Here is a 20,042-nt window from a genome sequence, read left to right as displayed (position 1 = left end):
ATGAATTAATGCACTTAGCTGTTGAAGGAGGAATTCAAGAAGAAGAATTTGGGCGTTGAAGATTCTTAAGGTTTGTACATATCACTCCTTACGAAGTTCCGATAGCTGCGCTGCGATGTGTTGGACGTATTGCAGGTAAGGTCTCGTTGGTGATCAAAGTTTCAGATTATGTTTAAAAATGCATACATCAATGCATATAGTTGTCGTTGAAGGATAACAAAGATTCTTGAGAATCGAATCATGAAATTCATATCTCTTATACCAGTAACAAGCATAAGTTTGATGGTATATCATGTTATTGCGTCAAATAATGCTCTCATGTGGAAATGTGTGTGTCGATAAATTTTGTCAAAAGCCTGGAAAAGTACCGCATGTTGAAATATGAGCCTCTTAATACCATAACAAAAGTGGAAACAGAATGGATCTTAAACAGTTTAAGAGTTATTTCCCCTTCAGTGATGATATGTGTTTTTATGTACCAGATTATCTCAAAGCGTTTCTGCTGACGTATATGACATCTTTTGAACAAACACAATAGTGGGCTGTGCTGTGACATCTCTTCAAAACAATCCCACGTCCACGACTTGTGTTCCGTTTCAGACAATCTTAAAGTTGCGTTCAATCAGACAATTACACATTGCACTGTAAGGAATTATTTCCTTCATCACCATATTGTCGGTAAACACAAGCACTGGTTATTTGGATATTGAATATGGGGTCCGATAAATAACAAGTGATAATGATGTACACCTACAGAAGCCATCAATTTCTGTACTCATTCGTGTACTTACCACTGCAATACAATGCCTTTATAATTATGTTATACCACATCAAAATATACCTCTGTAGAAATGAAAGAAATGAATGCCCTAGTCGCTTGTTGACAAGTATTTATGGAATAGGGAAGGCCTGTGGTCAATTATTTGCATATTCGGCACGAACAATATTCAGCTCCGTCTATCTGTATGCCTCTGACACGCTACTCGGTGCACAATGCGGCGAAAAAGCTCTCAACATCTCTCAAAACTGATCGCAAGAAACAGTGCTTGCACTAGTCTGAACAATTCTTGAGACCCCATTACTAACTAGATACCCTCAAAACTGGTGAAATGCAGTTCAGGTAAAATCCACGTAGTTAGCGGATCAGGCAACGGGAATCATGGCAAAGAAAGGTCTGACACATTGACTAAAAAGGGCTCCCAGAGCTTATTCATAGGCCTTGAGGTAGTACTCTGACTTTCCCATGACCAATTAAGGCAAAGGTGATGAACAGTCACAAAAGATACTGAAAATCATCTGAAGTATACAAGTATGGCAAAAGCTCATATAAAGAGCCACATGAAAGTAGGGCACTCTTCTACTTCATACCAGCAGGTAAAAATCTTGAGAGAACTGATCTGCTCACTAGTCATTTATTTATTGTATCAGAAGCACTAACATATCCATACAAAGTGTACAACCAAAACACAAATGTATAACAATAATAATCATAACATTAAAGGGAAAAATAGGTCCGAATGATAGATTTGGACTCTGTAGGTGACTTCCTATCGAGCATGGTGCTTGGAAAAGTAGATGCTGCATTGGCAAAAGAATAAACTTACATGGTTGCTGACCAATAGTTAGCCACTTTCAGGGACTCATGTTGCCTGCATGAGGTATTCCACAGTACATGAAGTTGGACACAATTTGCATTGGAGAAGATGAAGCGTTGTCTGTGAAGAACCACTATCACATAACGGTGAGTCTATGTGAAAACCCCACTTCCTACAGATTAGATCTGCATCTTGTAAGACCTGAGCACAATCTATTGAGAGATTTCCACATTAGCCAACCTTCTCTATGACCAAGAGGGATTTCTTTGATTGGAGTCAGCCATTCTTTTGAGCATCTGAACCTCCCATGCCACTTACAAATTTGGGTTTGGTGTGCAGTCCCTACGAGAGCCTCCATTGTTCTGAGGAAATTTTTCGTTGAAGTCAAACGTGGACAAGCTGGCTGGTTATCATACAGAGAGCGAGATTCAGATGCATCAACTTTTTCTTCTCGCTCTTTGCCGCTATCTCCCGACAAATATCATTGTAGATAAAGGAAGTATCTGAACAAGAACAGTATGTGAATACGAAGCCTTAGGTCATTCTAAGAGGTAACTCTCTTGGGGTTAACTTTATTGATTCAAGTGAGCTCTCCAATGTCCCTCTTAGTAGTCTCTCAGCATTTATCATCAACTTTTCTAAAAGGAACAGACCTATTTGGCCATACTCAGGGTCGTGCAATGGATTCCCTTTTGTAACCCAACCTAATGAGCTCAACTATAGATCATTCCATGTTAAGAAAACAGTACTGCTCTTATCGACCTATAAAGAGCAAAACACCCCCTCTTAGACACCCATAATATCTCGTGATTAAGAAATATTATACTGTACTTTATCTATACATATAAAATAACTTGTCCTGACTGACTGATTCATCATCGCCGAGCCAAAACTACTGGACATAATGAAATGTTTGGGGATACATTCATATTAACATGTAGGTGCTCGCTACGGGAGGATTTATGGATATTCTGTCGCTAAGGGGGCGAAGTTTTAAAATGAGGTTATCTATATCTCAAAAACTTAAAAGTTTACAGGCGTAAAAGTTGGTATTTGGAATCTCCTTTAAAAATAAAGAAAAACGTATTTTTTTGTTTTCGGAAAATCCCATTAAGGGGGCTGAAAAAAGGGAGAAAAATGGTTGAACACCTTTTATGAGGAGACTTACATCTCAAAAACTGAAGATGTTACAGACATGAAAATTGAAATTTGGAATCTCCTTTGAAAATAAAGAAACATGTATATATATTTTTTTTTGCAGTCTTCTTAAAAGGGAGTAAACAGGTAAACAGGAGGCACAAATGGGGTGAATTTTTAAAATGAGTATATCTACGAGATATCTGAAAAACTTAACATATTACAGAAGTGAAAATTGGCATTTGTAATCTCTTTCAAAAATAAAGCAACATGTAATTTTTCTTTTCAGGAAAAAACACTTAGGGGGAGGGCTAAAATAGCTGAGAAAGTGTTGAATTATTTTTATTAGGATGCTGGTATCTCCACAACTGAAGATGTTACAGACTTGAAAATTGGTATTTGGATCTCCTATAAAAGTAAAGGAATGCGCATCATTTTTCTGAAAATCCTCTTAATGGGAAGTGTTAAAAGGGGTGATTTTTAAAATGAGCATATCTAGAGTATATAAAAAAACTTACCACATATTACAGCCATGAAAACTGGAATTTTTAATCTCTTAAAAATAAAGCAACACATTTCTTGTTTCGAAAAAAAAAACATTTAAGGGGTGGGGGTTGTAAAAACGACTGTAAATGGGGACGATTTCTTTTTACGAGGATAGTTATTTCTCAATTACTGAGGAAGACACAGACCTGAAAATTTGTATTTGAAATCTCATTTAAAAAAAAGAAGCATGTATTCTTTTGTTTTCGGAAAATCCAGTTAAGGGGAGGGGGGGATAAATTAATTGAAAAATGAGTCAAATTCTTTGTTTGATGATACTTATATCTCGAAAACGCAGGATGTTACGGACGAGAAAACTGGTATTTGGAATCTGCTTTAAAAATAAAGACACACGTATTTCGTGGCAGGGAAGAGGGGTGGAATCAACTTAAGGGGGCATAAAAGGAGTTGAATTATTTTTATGAGGATACAAATAAGAAGTGGACTTAAAACAATACACCCCTAAGGAGTTTTTGTCTGGGGGTGAGGAATGGTGACAAAATATGTGTTTATATGAAACTGTTTGAATTATGAATTTAAAATTCCAAATTATATCCTAGACGCTAAATAACAGAAGGTTTGAAACAAATTTAAACGCTTTGAGTGTTAAATGGGGGTTAAGATCCGAAAACAAATATGTTCATTCCTTCCTCCGAAACGGTTTAACGTACAAAGACATAATTCCAGTTCCAAATCCCAGGTGTGAAATAGGAAATATTTTTAATGTTCCAACCCTAAGTGTTAAATGAGGTTAGCTTCGTAAACGAATTTACTCTTCCTTCCAAATCTGTTTGCCGTACAAAGTTGTAATTTTACTAGAGGGGTGTTCCTTCATGACCTAGGTGTAAAATATCAGATACTTCAAAATATTTCTTCCCTAAGTCTCCACTAAGGGGTTTAAATGGCGGTTACCCCTACGAAACCCTTTCAGGCACTAACTTTTTTTAATGAAAGTTGAACTTCTGTACTCTAGATGTTAATAAATATTTAAAAACATCCACCCCTTAAAAAGTATATATTCCTCCATTACTGTTCGACGTACAAAATCAAAATTTCACATGTTGGTCGCTTTTACATCCCAGATTTTAAATAAGATAGGATTTAAAACATTAAATTCTTCCGTATGGGGTTCAAATGAGTGTTAGATCAGAAAATAATCATTCTCCCAAAAACGTTAGACGTACGAACTGAGAGCGTATTTTACAGGCTTAGTTGACAGTGGACGCTCCAAAATGTAAAACTTTGAATGATAATTTTCAATTTAAAGCCATAATGAAGCACGAGTATTTTGCTAGTATTGTATAAAGGAAGAAAGAAAAAAGGATAAGGCATTTTTTTGCCCATGCGTTATAAAAATAACTACTAAAGCTTTTCTATTTCATAAATACATTCGCAGGGAGGAAACACAGTGGCAGGAACAGCCATCACTTTGTTGCCTTCCTTTAGTGTTGCTCTGTTACATATAATCCGTTACTCTGTGAATCCTGGCAGCTTATTACTGTTGTAGAGAAGTTGTCTGGGTATGTGTTTTGTATGGTTTAGTGTATATATCAATGTATACTTGTCTTGTGTTGAGTGAGTGTAATGTGATTAATCGGCCTACGTGTGCGATTTCTACCTTTAACATTAATACAGTGACTTATTATCTTCTTTCCCCTTTCATCTTGAACATAAATACTGAGTTACACAAATTTACGTGCCATGGTTTCCCCGTGATGCTGTTGAGGAGAGCTGTTCGGTTGGCAACCTTGTTGTCATAAGGGCAATACTGTTTTCTTAACATGGAATGACCTATACTTAACAAGACAAAGCTTCTCAATTTTTGTTTCAAATGAGAAATCTACTCTGGGATGATAAAATACACCAGAAAAGTAAATAGTAAAATCCAGTCAACAAAAATGAAATTAATCAGAACAATGAACCAGAAGACCAGGAAGAACAAAATCAGAAATGAAGCAAACGCGAAGGAGGCTGGCATCAGAATACCTGTTAAGAGTTTTTAGGGAGATGCAGGCTACAATGGTTTGGGCATGTTACGAAGATGGACAGAACAAGAACGGCAAGGAATTACTTTGACAGAGAAGTGAAAGGGGAGAGGCAAGTAGGAAGACCAAGGAATAGATGGATAGACACAGTGAAATCGGAGGTCAGCAAGAGAAATGCCAAGTGGGAGGACATAGATTAACAGAAACTATACTTTGACAGAAAGAAATGGCGAATGCTTGTACACCACACCCGGCAAACCGGAGCTGGAAAATGATTATGATGATGATGATGATGGAATGAGTTATAGAGAGGTAAGGAACATCAAAACAAACAAAGGGAAGGTCAAATAAGTAGCCCACTAATCAAAAGAATATTTTATTATTTTAAAATCTGTACAATCTGGTAAAACTTAAACACATCATCTATTGGAATAAAGAAAGAAACAAACATGTACTGTGGGAAATAAAAACCATTTCTGAACATCATCGTGTCACACGAAAGTCCTTTTTGAATACAGAAATATTAGTTTTAAAAAAATTAGATTATTAATACCTACAATGTAGACAAAACTTCTCATATCAAAAATAAATCATGTGATAGTATATACATAAGATTATTACAATTATTACAAAAAAAAAGAAATACTTTGTACCTTGCATTTTGCATAATACTGTATAGAAAGAAAAAAAATGGGAGAAAACAGTGGGGAAATGTTTTTAAAAAATGATGCAGATAGAGACAAATTTTTATGTATGGTACTACAAATAGCTTGCAATCTGCAAAGAAAAGCATCAGATACCATTAACGGCAACACATAAGGAACATTTTATAACAGATGTCTATTGAACTTTTTTTATAGCTTATCTCATGGGTTGTTACATACTACTCGGAATGCATCTGACAACCATGTTTTATGCTGTACAGTCCCCGAGTGTAAAGTACAGGGTGACCCAAAAGTCCGCTAACATTTGACGAGGCAATACTTCATGGAATATTGGAGGTAGAGGGGTAATAATTGACACACACGATTGGTATACACATGGGTTTTTTTGACACCAAAGAGTACACAAATAGGCCAACATGGCGCTAGACAGAAACACGTCAGTAATGCCGCACGAGACCCGTGTATGGTATAAAAGGCGTCAGATGCGCCTGCAATCGCACCATGTTGATGTTACCAGAAAAGGCACTGTATGCGAGGCATTATTTACTTCATTCTGGTGTCAATAAAACCCCAAGTTGTGTCAATCATGTGCATCAATTATTACCTCTATACCTACAATATTCCATGAAGTATTGCTTCACCAAAAGTCAACAGACTTTTGGGTCTCTCTGTACCTTTGAGGAAAGGTCTGAAAGCAGAAAAGGGATTGCGTGAGTAGCGAGAGTGGAAACACCCGACAAGAGAAACCAGCTTGTCTGCTAGCCAGATGTAACAGGAAATGTTACACTAAAGCATGCTATGCTTAGGGGAAACATATCTGACAAAAATGTGAAAAATATTTTTTCCAGAAAAGTATCCCTTTAATTATTTCGACTTTCCTAATTAAAATGTCATTTTATTATGAGAATTGTTTAGAACTATTTCATTTTAATTTTTAAACACATATCTACATTAAAGTACAATTTTAACATGCTACACTTTGCACTTAAAAGGCTGTAGTTTCCAACTATCACTAGAGAGTTCTACAATTTTTACTGTGGATACACCGTCAAAGGCAAATTATTACCAATTGGTGGTTTATTCCTGCGTTTTGTCAGGTACATTAATTTCAGTGCGCTTCTAACTAAAACAACTTCCAACTTTAACTTCCTTCACTGAAAATTGACATGTTTCAAAACAAAGTTAGGTTCTGTCATTGGTTTTTGCGGTTTCCCTATAACCACACAACCTTTGGCAGTATTATTTGAGGATCCGACCAGACTGACAGACACAACTCATTCCAACCTTTCTGAGATGTGGCTCACAATACCCTTAAAACATGCATCAGCCTGGTAAAGAACAAAGATATCAAAAGAAATATCTACTTTATTAATTGTATTTAATCCACTACTAAGGAACACTGGCTGTTAAGGTAAGTTTTAAATCATACAGGAAAAACTTTCCCAATAGCAAATCATGCAATGAGGGTACACAGAGGGAAGTATCTGAGCATTTCTTAATTTCTTTTTCAGTCTAGTGATTGTATCTGACACTGACGGGAATCAGTGGGACTATTTAGAACAGTGAATGCAACTCTGACATCAGCGTCCCCATACTTTGCTAGAATTACGCACAGTATCCCTGGATGAGCAAGTGGATTCATCTTGATGGAGCATACTTGCCAACACCTTGTGGAATAGCTTCCTTACTGAATCTAGACAGTTATCCAGGTCAGAGGCAGTCTTACTGAGTATTAGGTACATTCTCGAAATAAATAAATAAATAAATAAATAAATAAATAAATTCTGAATGAGGTGACTAATGTTTTGTCTGGGGTGTTTAGAAAGAAAACAAATGCTCACATTACTTCCCAGGGGATAAAAAACAGTGTGTACTCACTTCATAACAGACAGATATTGTATTTTAATCTTCCCATATTAACCTCTTCAGTGGTACACCCAAGAAGTTTGGGGTGCAGAGCAGTGCTGCATTAATTTATCATTTGAATTTGCTTGTGCTTCGATAACGCCTGTCCACGCGGTCCTTAGGATATCCAAACACAGTGAAAACTAATTCGAAGTTGGTTCATTCGAAACACGAAGTAAATGCCATTGTCCAAATTCAAATATAGGTCATGTGTTTTTTCAAATGGTTAATTCGAAATAGTTAATATATAATTCAAATTTCTCATCAGGTCCCTAAACTATGTCATTCGAAATCAGTACTGTAATCTGGTTGCTGCAAAGCAGCTGACAAATTAACGACAATGAGCGACTGTCTCAGATCCCTCATTGTCACCTACACCCTTCAGTTTTCACGAATTAAAGCTTATATTGCTGCTTCTTTGTTACTTTCTTTTAATCGCATTGCCAACGAGCCTTATTATTGTCGTGTGGTAGACGTACGGTATAGTCGTGGAGTTATTTTTGTTCAAGTTTCGTGGAGTCTAAATTTGTTTGTAATGGAATCGCAAGCAGACGGAACATCAGAAACTGAGTCTCTTCTCACGCACCCGTCGGCTAAAGTTGAAATGACAGCCTTATCGATTGTGGTCAGTGTCATCTCTACCAGCAATGCTTCAGAAAATAATGTGCGTGTAATGGATGTAACAGAAGATTTTATTTCGACAATTTACAGAAATGCACTTAAGCAGTGCTCCATTGATTCATATTTCAGAAAAGAATGGAATTGTTTTTTAGTATTTGCCTAACAAAGATGATGTTGAAATGCATTATTGTCGGAACTTAAGTTCTATACTGGCTACGATGTTAGAATAACGTTATATTTACCACCCTGCCACACACAGTTTTTCATGTTTTCGTGTGTTTCAAACATCGAAGTATTGACGGTTTCAAACAAAGTCAAATAGAATATCGTGAGTGCACTGCATCAGAATGTAATATGACTGCATCCTGGATTATACTCAACTTACAACAGTTATGCGAGTACTTCATACCACCGACAATGGCAGGATTTATTTTCCTTCGTAAATACCGGATATAAAGCACCACAGACCAGAAAGGACCTTGTTGAGGTTTGAATTCACAAGCAAGTGACATCTACCGGACAGACTAGTAACTAAGTGAAGTTTTACGCTTGTAGATTCTTTTTTGTTTTGTATGTAGTAGTAATAAAGTATTGTAAGAAAGACGTAGTTATCCTTTGCACGTTACAACTCAACATATTGGTGCCGAAAACACCCTCGGGGTTCAAATTACGTATCACTGCATCACAAGACGACGTTCTTTGAACATTCTTAGACAAAGATACGAAGTGGAAAGTGAAGTGCAGATTACATTAAATAAGACACGAGACGCCAACCAGTAATATCTGAGACACACTTGAGTACAATATTCATTCTGTGAAATATATCAAGAATCGTTTGTTTAACAGAGCATGCTAGCAAAGGAATTCGCAACAACGCAACTACTGCATGGACTGAGTCAAAATTACTGGGGCATGCACGCATGATTGTCTCATTGTGCACAGGTAACCATTTTGAATAGCTACAGGAACGCCATCTGCCGCCTTCTAGGTGCTTCCACGATTAAGTACGTTATTAGTGCTACCATATGTCAGGACTTACTGGAGTCAGAACAGTGCATACTGCGCCATCTTTACGATTTTGCCATACTACATCGCCTTAAAACTGACCCACCTCACCCCTCAGTCACATACCTACCTCGAAGAGCAATAAATTACCTCACTTCTACCTGACCGGCACTTTCCATTTACAATGACTGACAACGAACAGCAGCTTAAGAAGCTTAAACAGAAGCGAACAACTCAGCGCAATAATGCTACACGTCTCTCCACATTTTTAAAAGGCTGTAATGACTCTACAGACCTCAGTGAGATTCAACACATCCATGATCATCTTCAAGATACATTGCAACAGTTAATAGCCTTAGACGACTATACAGTTACAAGATGAAGATTATGAAGCAGATGCATGCACTTGTGAAGAATATATACATACCTCGAAGCGCGCTATTCAGAAGGCTAATACCCTTCTCAGAAAGACGAAAGAACAAACTAACGTGTCTTCTACACCCTGTTGAAAGTTAGAAACTTCATTCTGATTCGTACTGAACTGGGATTACAGTAAAATGTTAAAATCCACCTTTTCAATACAATGAATATTTAAGTGAGTATATATCACATGCCGTTTAAAGAAGATTGGTACTAGTTTTGATGGTCATTGCGCATCATCAATCATCAGCCAATCAATCAGTTGAGCAAAACAACTTATCAAGTAACAATATAAATCAAATGACAGCACGTACAAAACAAATGTTAAATTATGACTAGGTAAAATATAAAACACATGGCAGTAAATACAATTACAAATGTTAAAAGTTAAATTGTAACAAATTAAAATGTTGCAGGTAACCCAGTTGTTAAGGAATAATACACGATAAAATAGTCAAGCTTGAGGTGTATCTTATAAAACACTTGTCTGCACCTACTAAGAAAAATCCTAAAAGTAAATTGATGCGAGTATGGTGTGTATGACCATAAAGTAAAAAATATGAGAAGGTATTCCAGTTGGTGAGTCTTGATACACAAGAGAATAGTTGTGGTAATTAACAGGCTTAATTCTGGTGGTTCCGAAGCCACTAATGTGGTCATGTGAAGATCATTCTTTTATGGACCAAATACGTGGATGACACATTCGTAATAACGAACGAAGAAATTAATAACGCGGCCTCTATCCTTCATGATCTTGACAGCATCGATCCCCATATTAAATTCACAATGGAGCCAAATTTGTCCGTGTAATACTCAGAGCTTCAAACTGTTCCACTAGATCGTCCACCTTGCCCCCTGGACAACAATTTCGCTCTTCAAATGAATAGTTCTGGAGCTCAGGTGTAGTACGCCGTAATGACCTGTTCACCCCTTCAGGATTAAGACCATCATCCAAGATGTCACAAGAGTACCAGGCTGAGGTGTGCCAAGGACATGTAATTGTGGCTAATCTGTTCTCGGTGATGGTGCAGAGACACTCCTACTCAGTCGTTAGATTCTGCACTACACTTGCTGCCGATTCCTCATATTCCGAGGGCAGACCCGTAAGAATCCTGGTGATCGCCTCAGTATTTAGAGATAAGAGTGCAGAATAAGCCCTCTTCGATGCTTCGCGGATCTCCGTCAAACTCTAATTGTAAGTCCAGCTGATGATCGTGGCAAGTGCAGCTGGAGTATAAAACTTTGCACCTGCATCCATACAGGATGAAATTTGTGCCAGGAATGTTAAGACTGCCACTTTGACTTTGGAATTAGGAGTTTCCGTTTCATCCACAAGAAACTTGAATACTGCGTCCATCAGAAGCTCGCGGCGGGAAGAGTCCCTTCTTTTCAGAGTCATTTAAGATCTTTGTGAAGATTTTTGTAACACGTTTTAGCTGGGGACCACTCAGTAAATGTCCACTTTGCAGGTAAGACTGGAGGCCTTCTAAACCTTTCTTGCAATGAGCTCAGTGAGGGTGTTTAATATTTCGGATTATTTTAACAATGTCCAATGTCGCCTGCGGCAGAAAAATACGTTACTCAATTCCCTCCATATCATCGTCGTCACTGACAGAGTCGTTTACATTTACCACTATCCGTTTATCCCATTGAACGGATAGTGATACATGTAAACGACTGTCAGTGACGATGATATGGAGGGAATTGAGTAACCTACTTTTCTGCCGCAGGCGACATTGGACATTGTTAAAATAATCCGAAATATTAAGCACTCTCACTGAGCTCATTGCAAGAAAGGTTTAGAAGGCCTCCAGTCTTACCTGCAAAGTGGACATTTACTGAGTGGTCCCCAGCTGAAACGTGTTGCTAAAATCTTCACAAAGATCTTAAATGATTCTGAAAAGGGACACTTCCCCCGCGCGAGCTTCTGATGGACGCAGTATTCAGGTTTCTTGTGGATGAAAAGGAAACTCCTAATTCCAACGTCAAAGTGGCAGATTTAACATTCCTGGCACAACTTTCATCCTGTATGGATGCAGGTGCAAAGTTTTGTACTCCAGCTGCACTTGTCAAGATCATCAGCTGGACTTTTGATTCGAGTTCGACGGAGATCCGCGAAGCAGCAAAGAGGGGTTATTGTGAACTCTTCACTCTAAATACTGAGGCGATCACCAGGATTCTTACGGGCCTGCCCTCGGAATATCAGGAATCGGCAGCAAGTGTAGTGCAGAATCTATGACTGAGTAGGAGTTCCCCTCCACCATCACCATGAACAGATTCACCACAATTACAGGTCCTTGGCACACCTCAGCCTGGTACTCTTGTGACAGGCTTGGATGATGGTCTTAATCCTGAAGGGGGGAACAGGTCATTATGGTGCCAGCTGAGCTCCAGAACTATTCATTTGATGAGTGAAATTATAGTAAACTTAGGACCGTGATGAGGACACAACGTCCCAGGATTCAAGGGTTAGCCAGATGTCCTCAGGTCCAGGGGGCAAGGTGGATGGTCTAGTGGAACAGTTTGAAGCTCCAGGTCAACTACAAACTCAAACACACAACATCCCTCCCACTGAGAATATTGTTCCAGACCAAGCATGCCATGTCCAGGGCTCCATGAAAATGTAAGCCTCGTAGAGAGTTTCACTGCATGCTGAGGGCTTCTTCACAAACAAGGAAGTACTGAAGACGTAATAGTCCCTAGTGTGCTTCTGTAATACTGTATCAATCTATTTGTTCCTGTAAATTGAAAGTTTTCCTCTTACTTTACTGAGAAACAAACCCTCTCTAGGGACAACTGAGTAGATTTAAACTCTCCATCCTGTGCATCCTTGTGAAAGTACAGACAGCAAGGTTATAAACTGTTTGGCAACACCAGCAAATGGACAAGATTTCCCTAAACATTTATCCTGTCTTCACCAGCAATAGCGTACTACAAAGATAAATACAGATTTTGAGACCCCAACACGTAGGAATTCTGCATCAAGAGGCCAACAACATGAAAATGTTGCATAAAACACTAACGCTACTGAGCATGGCTGGAACCAAATGAAGTCCGTGCACACCATTAATCAGAGATCAACTTCAAAGAAAGCTAAACATTTTCAAAATACTTCTCGTCTACAGTAGATTTTCAACAAACACTGCAACAACGTATATATCATTATAAAGTTTCAGTATATAGCATAAATTTGTTAATCTGGAATCTAATAAGCAGAATTTTGCTCGATCCCGACAGCATAAAGAAAAGCCCAAGAGACAAAAGAACATCTTTACAAAAATACAGCAAGTTTTTTTTTTTAAACATAGCTGGAACTTGAGAATGGTATTCATCACATAGCTCTGTAATGTTGTCGATTTCAGTTGTCTGTCTAAACACTAGGGTCTTTTCATTTGTGGACTCTGCCTAATATTAAGAAACAAAGTAAACGGTTAACTTTTGTTCTAAATAATAATGCGGAAAAAAAAAACTGGGAAGTGAACCGAATGAGGAAGCTTCTAGACTACACCTTGGATGCTGTGTACAAGTGGCTAACAATTATGTTTGAGTGGACTGCCAGTCCAAGAAACTGAAATTCAAGTTGTCATAGAAAGACTGAATTAAATTTCATTTTGGATCCGTATTGACAACTATGTTATATAAGTTGAAAAATGTAGCATACTTGACAAAAATATGACCTTCAATTTAGATAGCTAAATAAAATTCAGGAAACTCAAGTGTCAAAAATGACATTGGCACTGCATTGTGCTTATTACATGTATAGCTTGCAGTGGTGTCCCTACCGGCATGCTAGCCAGCCAGTGTCTTGGGAAGGTACAGAATCCAACTGATGAGCCCATGCCGCATGGGGACAAAACACTGGTAATTTTTCATGACTGAGCTTCCTGAATTTTATTTAGCTTGTAGCCTATACTTGTTGCATCTAGTCAAGACATACAAATTTATTTATAATTCGAATCAATCAGGAATAAACTTTTCAGCCTTTCTGAATTCCAAGATGACGTAACATAATGAATACATTCCTTTACACCTATGTCCTTTGGGTGTACCATAATAAACATTTTCTGTTTAGCAAATACTCTTTCAGCAGTTCAATTACAATACTTCCATCAATCGGGTCAACTTATTCCTTGAGTTAGTGTGGATTAACAAGGTTCTACTATAATTAAAAGAAGGAAGTTGAACAGGGGAAAGGAGATATTTCAGTGAAATGCTGCCATATGAAAATGAAAATAAGGGCCTAATAATTATAGAGTTATATTATAATTCCCACTTTTGTCAGTTGCTCCACTTATTTTAGTCAACTGCTTTTACCTTCTGTATTATCCTCATAGTTTGAACTTCAAAAGGAGAAGATGAAGGACTATGGAACCGCACAGAATTCTCCCAGATCAACTGCAGTTTGAACTCACAGGCACAATTACTTCTGAGTATCAAACATGCGCATGATCGCCTTCAATACGAGGGTGCCCTCACTTGCGATGGGCACAAACTCCACGCGAGATTTGCGTTTTTCCACGGCACTGGTTACTTGATTCGCGACAATTTTCTCTTCTTCCACAACACCTGCCTCCTGTACGTTGGAGACAAACCACACGACATCGTGGAAGAAGAGGTCGATAAGAGTCTTATAACTAGCCCACTGGTCAGGATTATGCACAAGAGAGACAATTAGTTGGGCACTGGAATTACAACTCTTGGCACAGACTCCAATAGCATCTATAAGACTGGCACAAACCATAGCTCCGTAAAGTTCAACGGGGTTCTCTTCTTTCTCCTTCTCTTTCTGAGTCACCTGGCAGTACTGCTCCATTCCCTCAACTACGATCACTTTGGGCATGTGTGCATATGAGTGGAGAGCATACATCTGCTTCAAAAGATTCTCTCTGAGAGGTAAGTACCTGAAACACAAATTTTTTTACAGTAAAAATGTAGGTTATTTCATAGAAAATAGATTAGGGATAAATGCATGTCAATGGGCTAACATAGGGGGGTGTGTTTCACAATTATTACTTATAATTGTAATGGATGAAACTGAAGCAGCCAAAGGAAACATTTTATGAAAGAGATGAAGACAATGTTATTTGCTAATGATATTGTCATAATAACAACAATAATAATAATAATAATAATAATAATAATAATAATAATAATAATAATAATAATTCATAAAACGCTAACATGTATGCTTCACAAAACTCAAGTTCTTAAACCAGAGGGAGTTAAAAGATGCGGTTAGTACCAAAATCCTCCCAATTGTCTGAATAGTACAGGAAAAATCTTGCATTTCTTGAAAAGTCAACAGAAATATATTTATTTTCAGGATCAAATCATTAAATGATCACTCCAATAATCACAGGCGAAGGCTTACCTAACCCACAATACATTCTGTACTTAGCAGGTTGCTAAGTGACTAACACTTTCTACCTGTCAGGCCGGAGATGAAAGAATGCTATTCTCTGCTAGGTACTCTTTGATTCTCTGACCTTCCCCAGTTTCTGAATATATTCAACAGATGGCAGAACGTTCCCAATAACTTACATGTCACTAAGAGAAAACCGTCTATTTACATAGAAACAGGAAGGTATCAAGTAGACTAGTCTTCTGTATGATAATTATTAAACGCAGGGACAAATGCTTGAAAATGTGGGGAGTCTACTTACCCGAACTAGTATTCAGCGAAAGCCAATTGTACGCTGCACTATCTCGAGCAAGATCGTTTGAACATGTTAAGATCCAGATACGGCTGAATGGTCGAACCACAGAGAATATTGTATGGAACGAAGTGTACCGGTATTACATTTTCATAAAACTATTGAAAAAGGCAGGCAAAACATATCAAGACATATCAAGAAGAGTTATCTGACCTATTTGCAAGGAATGCTGCGGAGCAGCACGGGTCCACTAATAATAATTTTGTGTCGCTACTCTAGCCTAGTGCAGCCCTTGCAAGACAGACCCACCGACAAGGGTGGGTGGCATGTGCCATGTACGGGAAACTGTATTACTGTGGCGGAGGATAACGTTGTGAGTGGAGCATGAATTACCCAGTTCCTGAGCCAAGGGAATTCCCCTTACCTGGCCAATAATCAAAACCAGGAACCTCCAAACCAAAGGCCTCTACATGATATTGCGGTGTGGGAAAGGAAACAGACTGTGTTATTAACATATAGCACTAATAATATACCAGTACCGTGTGCAGGCATTTTAATTTGATGCCACCTGGCTGTTCTTAGTTATGAATTTCATTGGATTACGTACTGAAGTGAGATTAAAGTAAATTAAAAATTCTTTCAAGGTCCACCTATTCAATACAATGACGTTTTATTTGTGATTCAATCACATGTCAAATGGTCATATTGTACTAGTTTTGGCATCTATATGCCATCATCAGCCTTAAGTACAAATTAAACAATTACAGTTGAACCTGCTTTATACGTAACTCTGTTCTGCATAATTTGTATTCCTTTCGGTCCCAGCAAAATGTACTGTAAGAGAAAACCGTCTATTTACATAGAAACAGGAAGGTATCAAGTAGACTAGCCTTCTGTATGATAATTATTAAAAGCATGTTAATTAAACCTTATTTACACATAATCCGTTTATACGTAATTCGCTGTTATACATATTAAGTGTCAGTGAAATATAACCGAGTTGTGCGTAATTGTAATGAGCACGTGCTTTTTAAAAGAAACTGCTGTATTTACAAAGTTTCCTCTTTGTCGGCGTAGGGGGAAGTAGAGCGGTCGGGTTTCGATGCTGAAACAGAACACAAAGAGTTTCACCTTGTTGACCCTTACTTACTAGCAGCGTAACCAAGGCCAACCGAACGAGGCCCCTTCGCTCTCTATCTCGATCCTCCTCTACCTTCGTCGTTTTTTACCTTCACAAAGCCGCCAAAGATGAAGATACATTATAAGCAAAGAGGGGAGTTTCGGTGCGGAAACAAAAGAAAATACAGTAAATTTGTTTGAATATCAGAATTTCTTTCGTGGGAACAACGGAGAAGTAAAATGTCCACAGTGCCGGTGTCTGGTGTTTACTGTTTAAAAGTAGTTTTGTCATTCAGTTGCTTTGATTAGCCATGGAGAACAGTAAAAAGGAAAAGTTATACCCCAAATGAAAAAGTAAAATTTATATTAGAGGTAGACGCTAATCCACACAAAACAAAAACTGAAGTTTCTTCAGACTTAGGGATTGCTTATACCATGCTATGTACAGTCATCAGGAAAAGAAACGTTATTTTGGATGAGTTCTAAACTGGGTTGAAAATCAGCAAAGCGCAGCCGTCTGCAAGAAGGAAGGTACGTAGATTTGGATAAAGCACTTTCACATTGTTCCAGAAAAAGCGGGTGGAGACATGCTGAAGGCAAAAGCGATAGATTTAACTAACATGATGAGTATCACTGCTGATTTCAAGGCTTCATCAGGATGGTTGCAAGGATTTAAAGATTGTCATGAAATCCCAGGGAGAACAATTTGCGGCGACTCAAAAGCTGTGGAATACGTCACAGTGCAACACTGGAAAGAAGAGGTTCTGCCGGGTATCATAAGCAATGATCAGCCTCCAAACATCTATAATTGTGTTGAGACCGGCCTATTCTACAATCTCCTTCCTAATAAAACATTAGCTGAAAAAGGTGACTCATGCCATAGAGGGAAGAAAAGTAAAATTCGTGAAACTACTTCTCGCCACCAATGTACATGGATCTGACAAACTTCCTCTACTTGTGATAGGAAAATCAAAGAATCCGAGGCGTTTTAAGGGTGCGAAAACAAAACCTATGGAATATGAATCCAACAGAAATACTTGGATGACTATGCTTCTAATGGAACAGTGCTTGAAAAAACTGGACATTAAAATGAAAAAGAAATAGAACATCCTTCTTATGGATCGATGTGCAGCACATCCATCTCAAATCGTTCTGGAGAATGTCCGAGCAGAATTTTTCCCTGCGAACTGTACCAGTGTTCTACAACCACTTGATTTGGGCATGATTGCAAATTTCAATGTGCATTAGAGAAAAATGCTGGTTCAACATTTAATAATGTTAATAACACTGAGTGATGCAGGAAATGAATCTCTCTCTCCATTGATTTACTACAAGCCATGGACTTTTATTTCGGTTGCCTGGAAGCAAGTATCATCCTTCACAATCAACAACTGTTTCTGCAAATCTGGTGTCTTACTAGAAGTGGCTGCCTCTAATGATGGTTATGGGGACAAAATTTTGTCTGGCAATGAGCTAACGCTACCAGAGGGTGCGTTTTGTGCATTTCGATGATAATCTGGCTGTATGTGGAGAACTACCGGATGAAGAGATTATTGCTGATGTATGTCAACAACGCGGTTGTGATGGACCAGCTACAAGCGACAGTGATAGTGATGAAGATAACGACTTGAATCTTGAAACACCTGAACTGAGTGAAGTGTTAAGTGCAATCGATGTGTGTAGGCGTTACATCAGTGCGAAAAGTTGTAGTGAAAATGCTTTGAATTCATTACTAAGTTTGCAAAAGGAGGTTTATACTCTTAATGTAAGGAAAGTGAAACAAGCCAAACTATCTGATTTCTTTAAGGCTGGACCAAGTTCAAAATAATATTTTCTCTCTTGATGTATTTATTATTTGCAAGGATTTACACATGTAGGTCTATTCTATTCCATTGGTTTTTCAGTAAATATGTGATGTATTGTGTTTGATGTCCAATAAAGATCTAAAAAACGAACTCAACACAATCCGCGGAATCGCAAAATTCAACGGCTTCAGCAATCATTTTATAGAAAGGATAATCAATAAACACAAACATCGCCCAAAAACTACCCTCAAAAAAGAAATAACCAAACCTCTAACATTTTCCACCTTCACGTTCAACAATGATATCTACAAGTTAGCCAACATCTTTAAGAAACAAGGCGTTAAAATAGCCTTCAAAACCAACAATAAGAACATGAATGTTTTATACAATACTTCACACATCAACAAGACCAGCAGTTTTTTAAAATCAGGAGTTTATAGGATCAAATGTACCACCTGTAAAAAAACCTACATCGGGCAAACCGGGAGAAACTTCATTATCAGATACCACGAGCACACTAACGCAATAAAATACAAGTTTTCAGCCATCGGCCAACACATGCAAGATTATAACCATAATTTCACCAATATTGAACAAGACATGGACATCCTCGTATTAGCAAACAAGGGCCCTTTACTGAACATAATGGAAAATTACTACATACACCTAGACCAATACTTTAATGCCAGTCACAATCTCAATGAAATCTCAGAGAAACCCAACATACTCTTCGATCTATATATCACTTTCCTCAGAAACAATAATGCAGCCAACCTAAACTCAATCCTAAATTTAATCAAAGGTACTTTTCCAAGACAATTACACTTTCTCCCGCACCCTTCAGCCCCACCTTAAGCCCTCTTCCTAAGCCATATTTCATTTCAATACAAGAACTTACTGATTTCCATGATTATAATTTTTACAACACCCCATTTATACTTTATTCTTTGTTAAAAACCTCTTATTATGTATATTCCTTGTATTATTAACTATTACCATAACATCTCATTTCACTTGTTATTCTTTAAAATAATATTGTCTTAGGATTTCGCCACAAATGATCTTTGCTCCAATACGGCTGATGATGACCCCTAGACGGGTCGAAACTAGTACCGTATAATTTTGTAATTTTGTGAATATATTGTATTGAAAAGGTGGAAACATTTAAGTTATTATTATTATTACTTAAGTAATTCTGAGTTACAGTTTTTTCTCTTCCCCTTGATATACATATAAGTCAGGTTCAACATATTCCTAAAACATCTAAAACACATTTCAACACATTATAAAATACATTACTGTAATGATACATGAGAAGAGTTGAAATTGTTACAATTCATTGCTGTAATATAAAATTCTTAAAATTCCGGCAATTCGTTATATAGTCCAGTCTGTGTAAATCCGGGATAGGTGAATTTGTGCTGTTTTATGCTGTCTATGTTGGTGACACTTATTCACTTGATGTTACATGTTCTAGGGAAATTTACTTTAATCACGTAAGATCGTGATATAAATAGAGATGAATTCCCACTTCAATTTAAACCTGAAGGAGAAATTAGCCAAGTTAGACGTTGGAGGCAATGTATGG

General features: G+C 37.7%; 1 protein-coding gene across 2 annotated transcripts in view; it reads right to left on the bottom strand.

The window, feature by feature from the left end:
- Nucleotides 1-12,359: 12,359 nt before the first annotated feature.
- The window catches only part of LOC136884216 (uncharacterized), a 32,579-nt gene continuing 24,896 nt past the window's right edge, over nt 12,360-20,042 (bottom strand). For both annotated transcript variants that reach the window (XM_067156271.2, XM_067156270.2), the window contains exon 3: nt 12,360-14,777. In XM_067156271.2, the coding sequence (XP_067012372.1) occupies nt 14,297-14,777 (481 nt within the window). In that variant the 3' untranslated portion in view covers nt 12,360-14,296. The remainder of the gene's footprint in view (nt 14,778-20,042) is intronic.

The sequence above is a fragment of the Anabrus simplex genome, chromosome 12 (assembly GCF_040414725.1).
Source record: "Anabrus simplex isolate iqAnaSimp1 chromosome 12, ASM4041472v1, whole genome shotgun sequence".
Taxonomy (NCBI): domain Eukaryota; kingdom Metazoa; phylum Arthropoda; class Insecta; order Orthoptera; family Tettigoniidae; genus Anabrus; species Anabrus simplex.
Note: the sequence above shows the minus strand (reverse complement) of the source record. Positions and strands in the feature narration are given on the sequence as shown.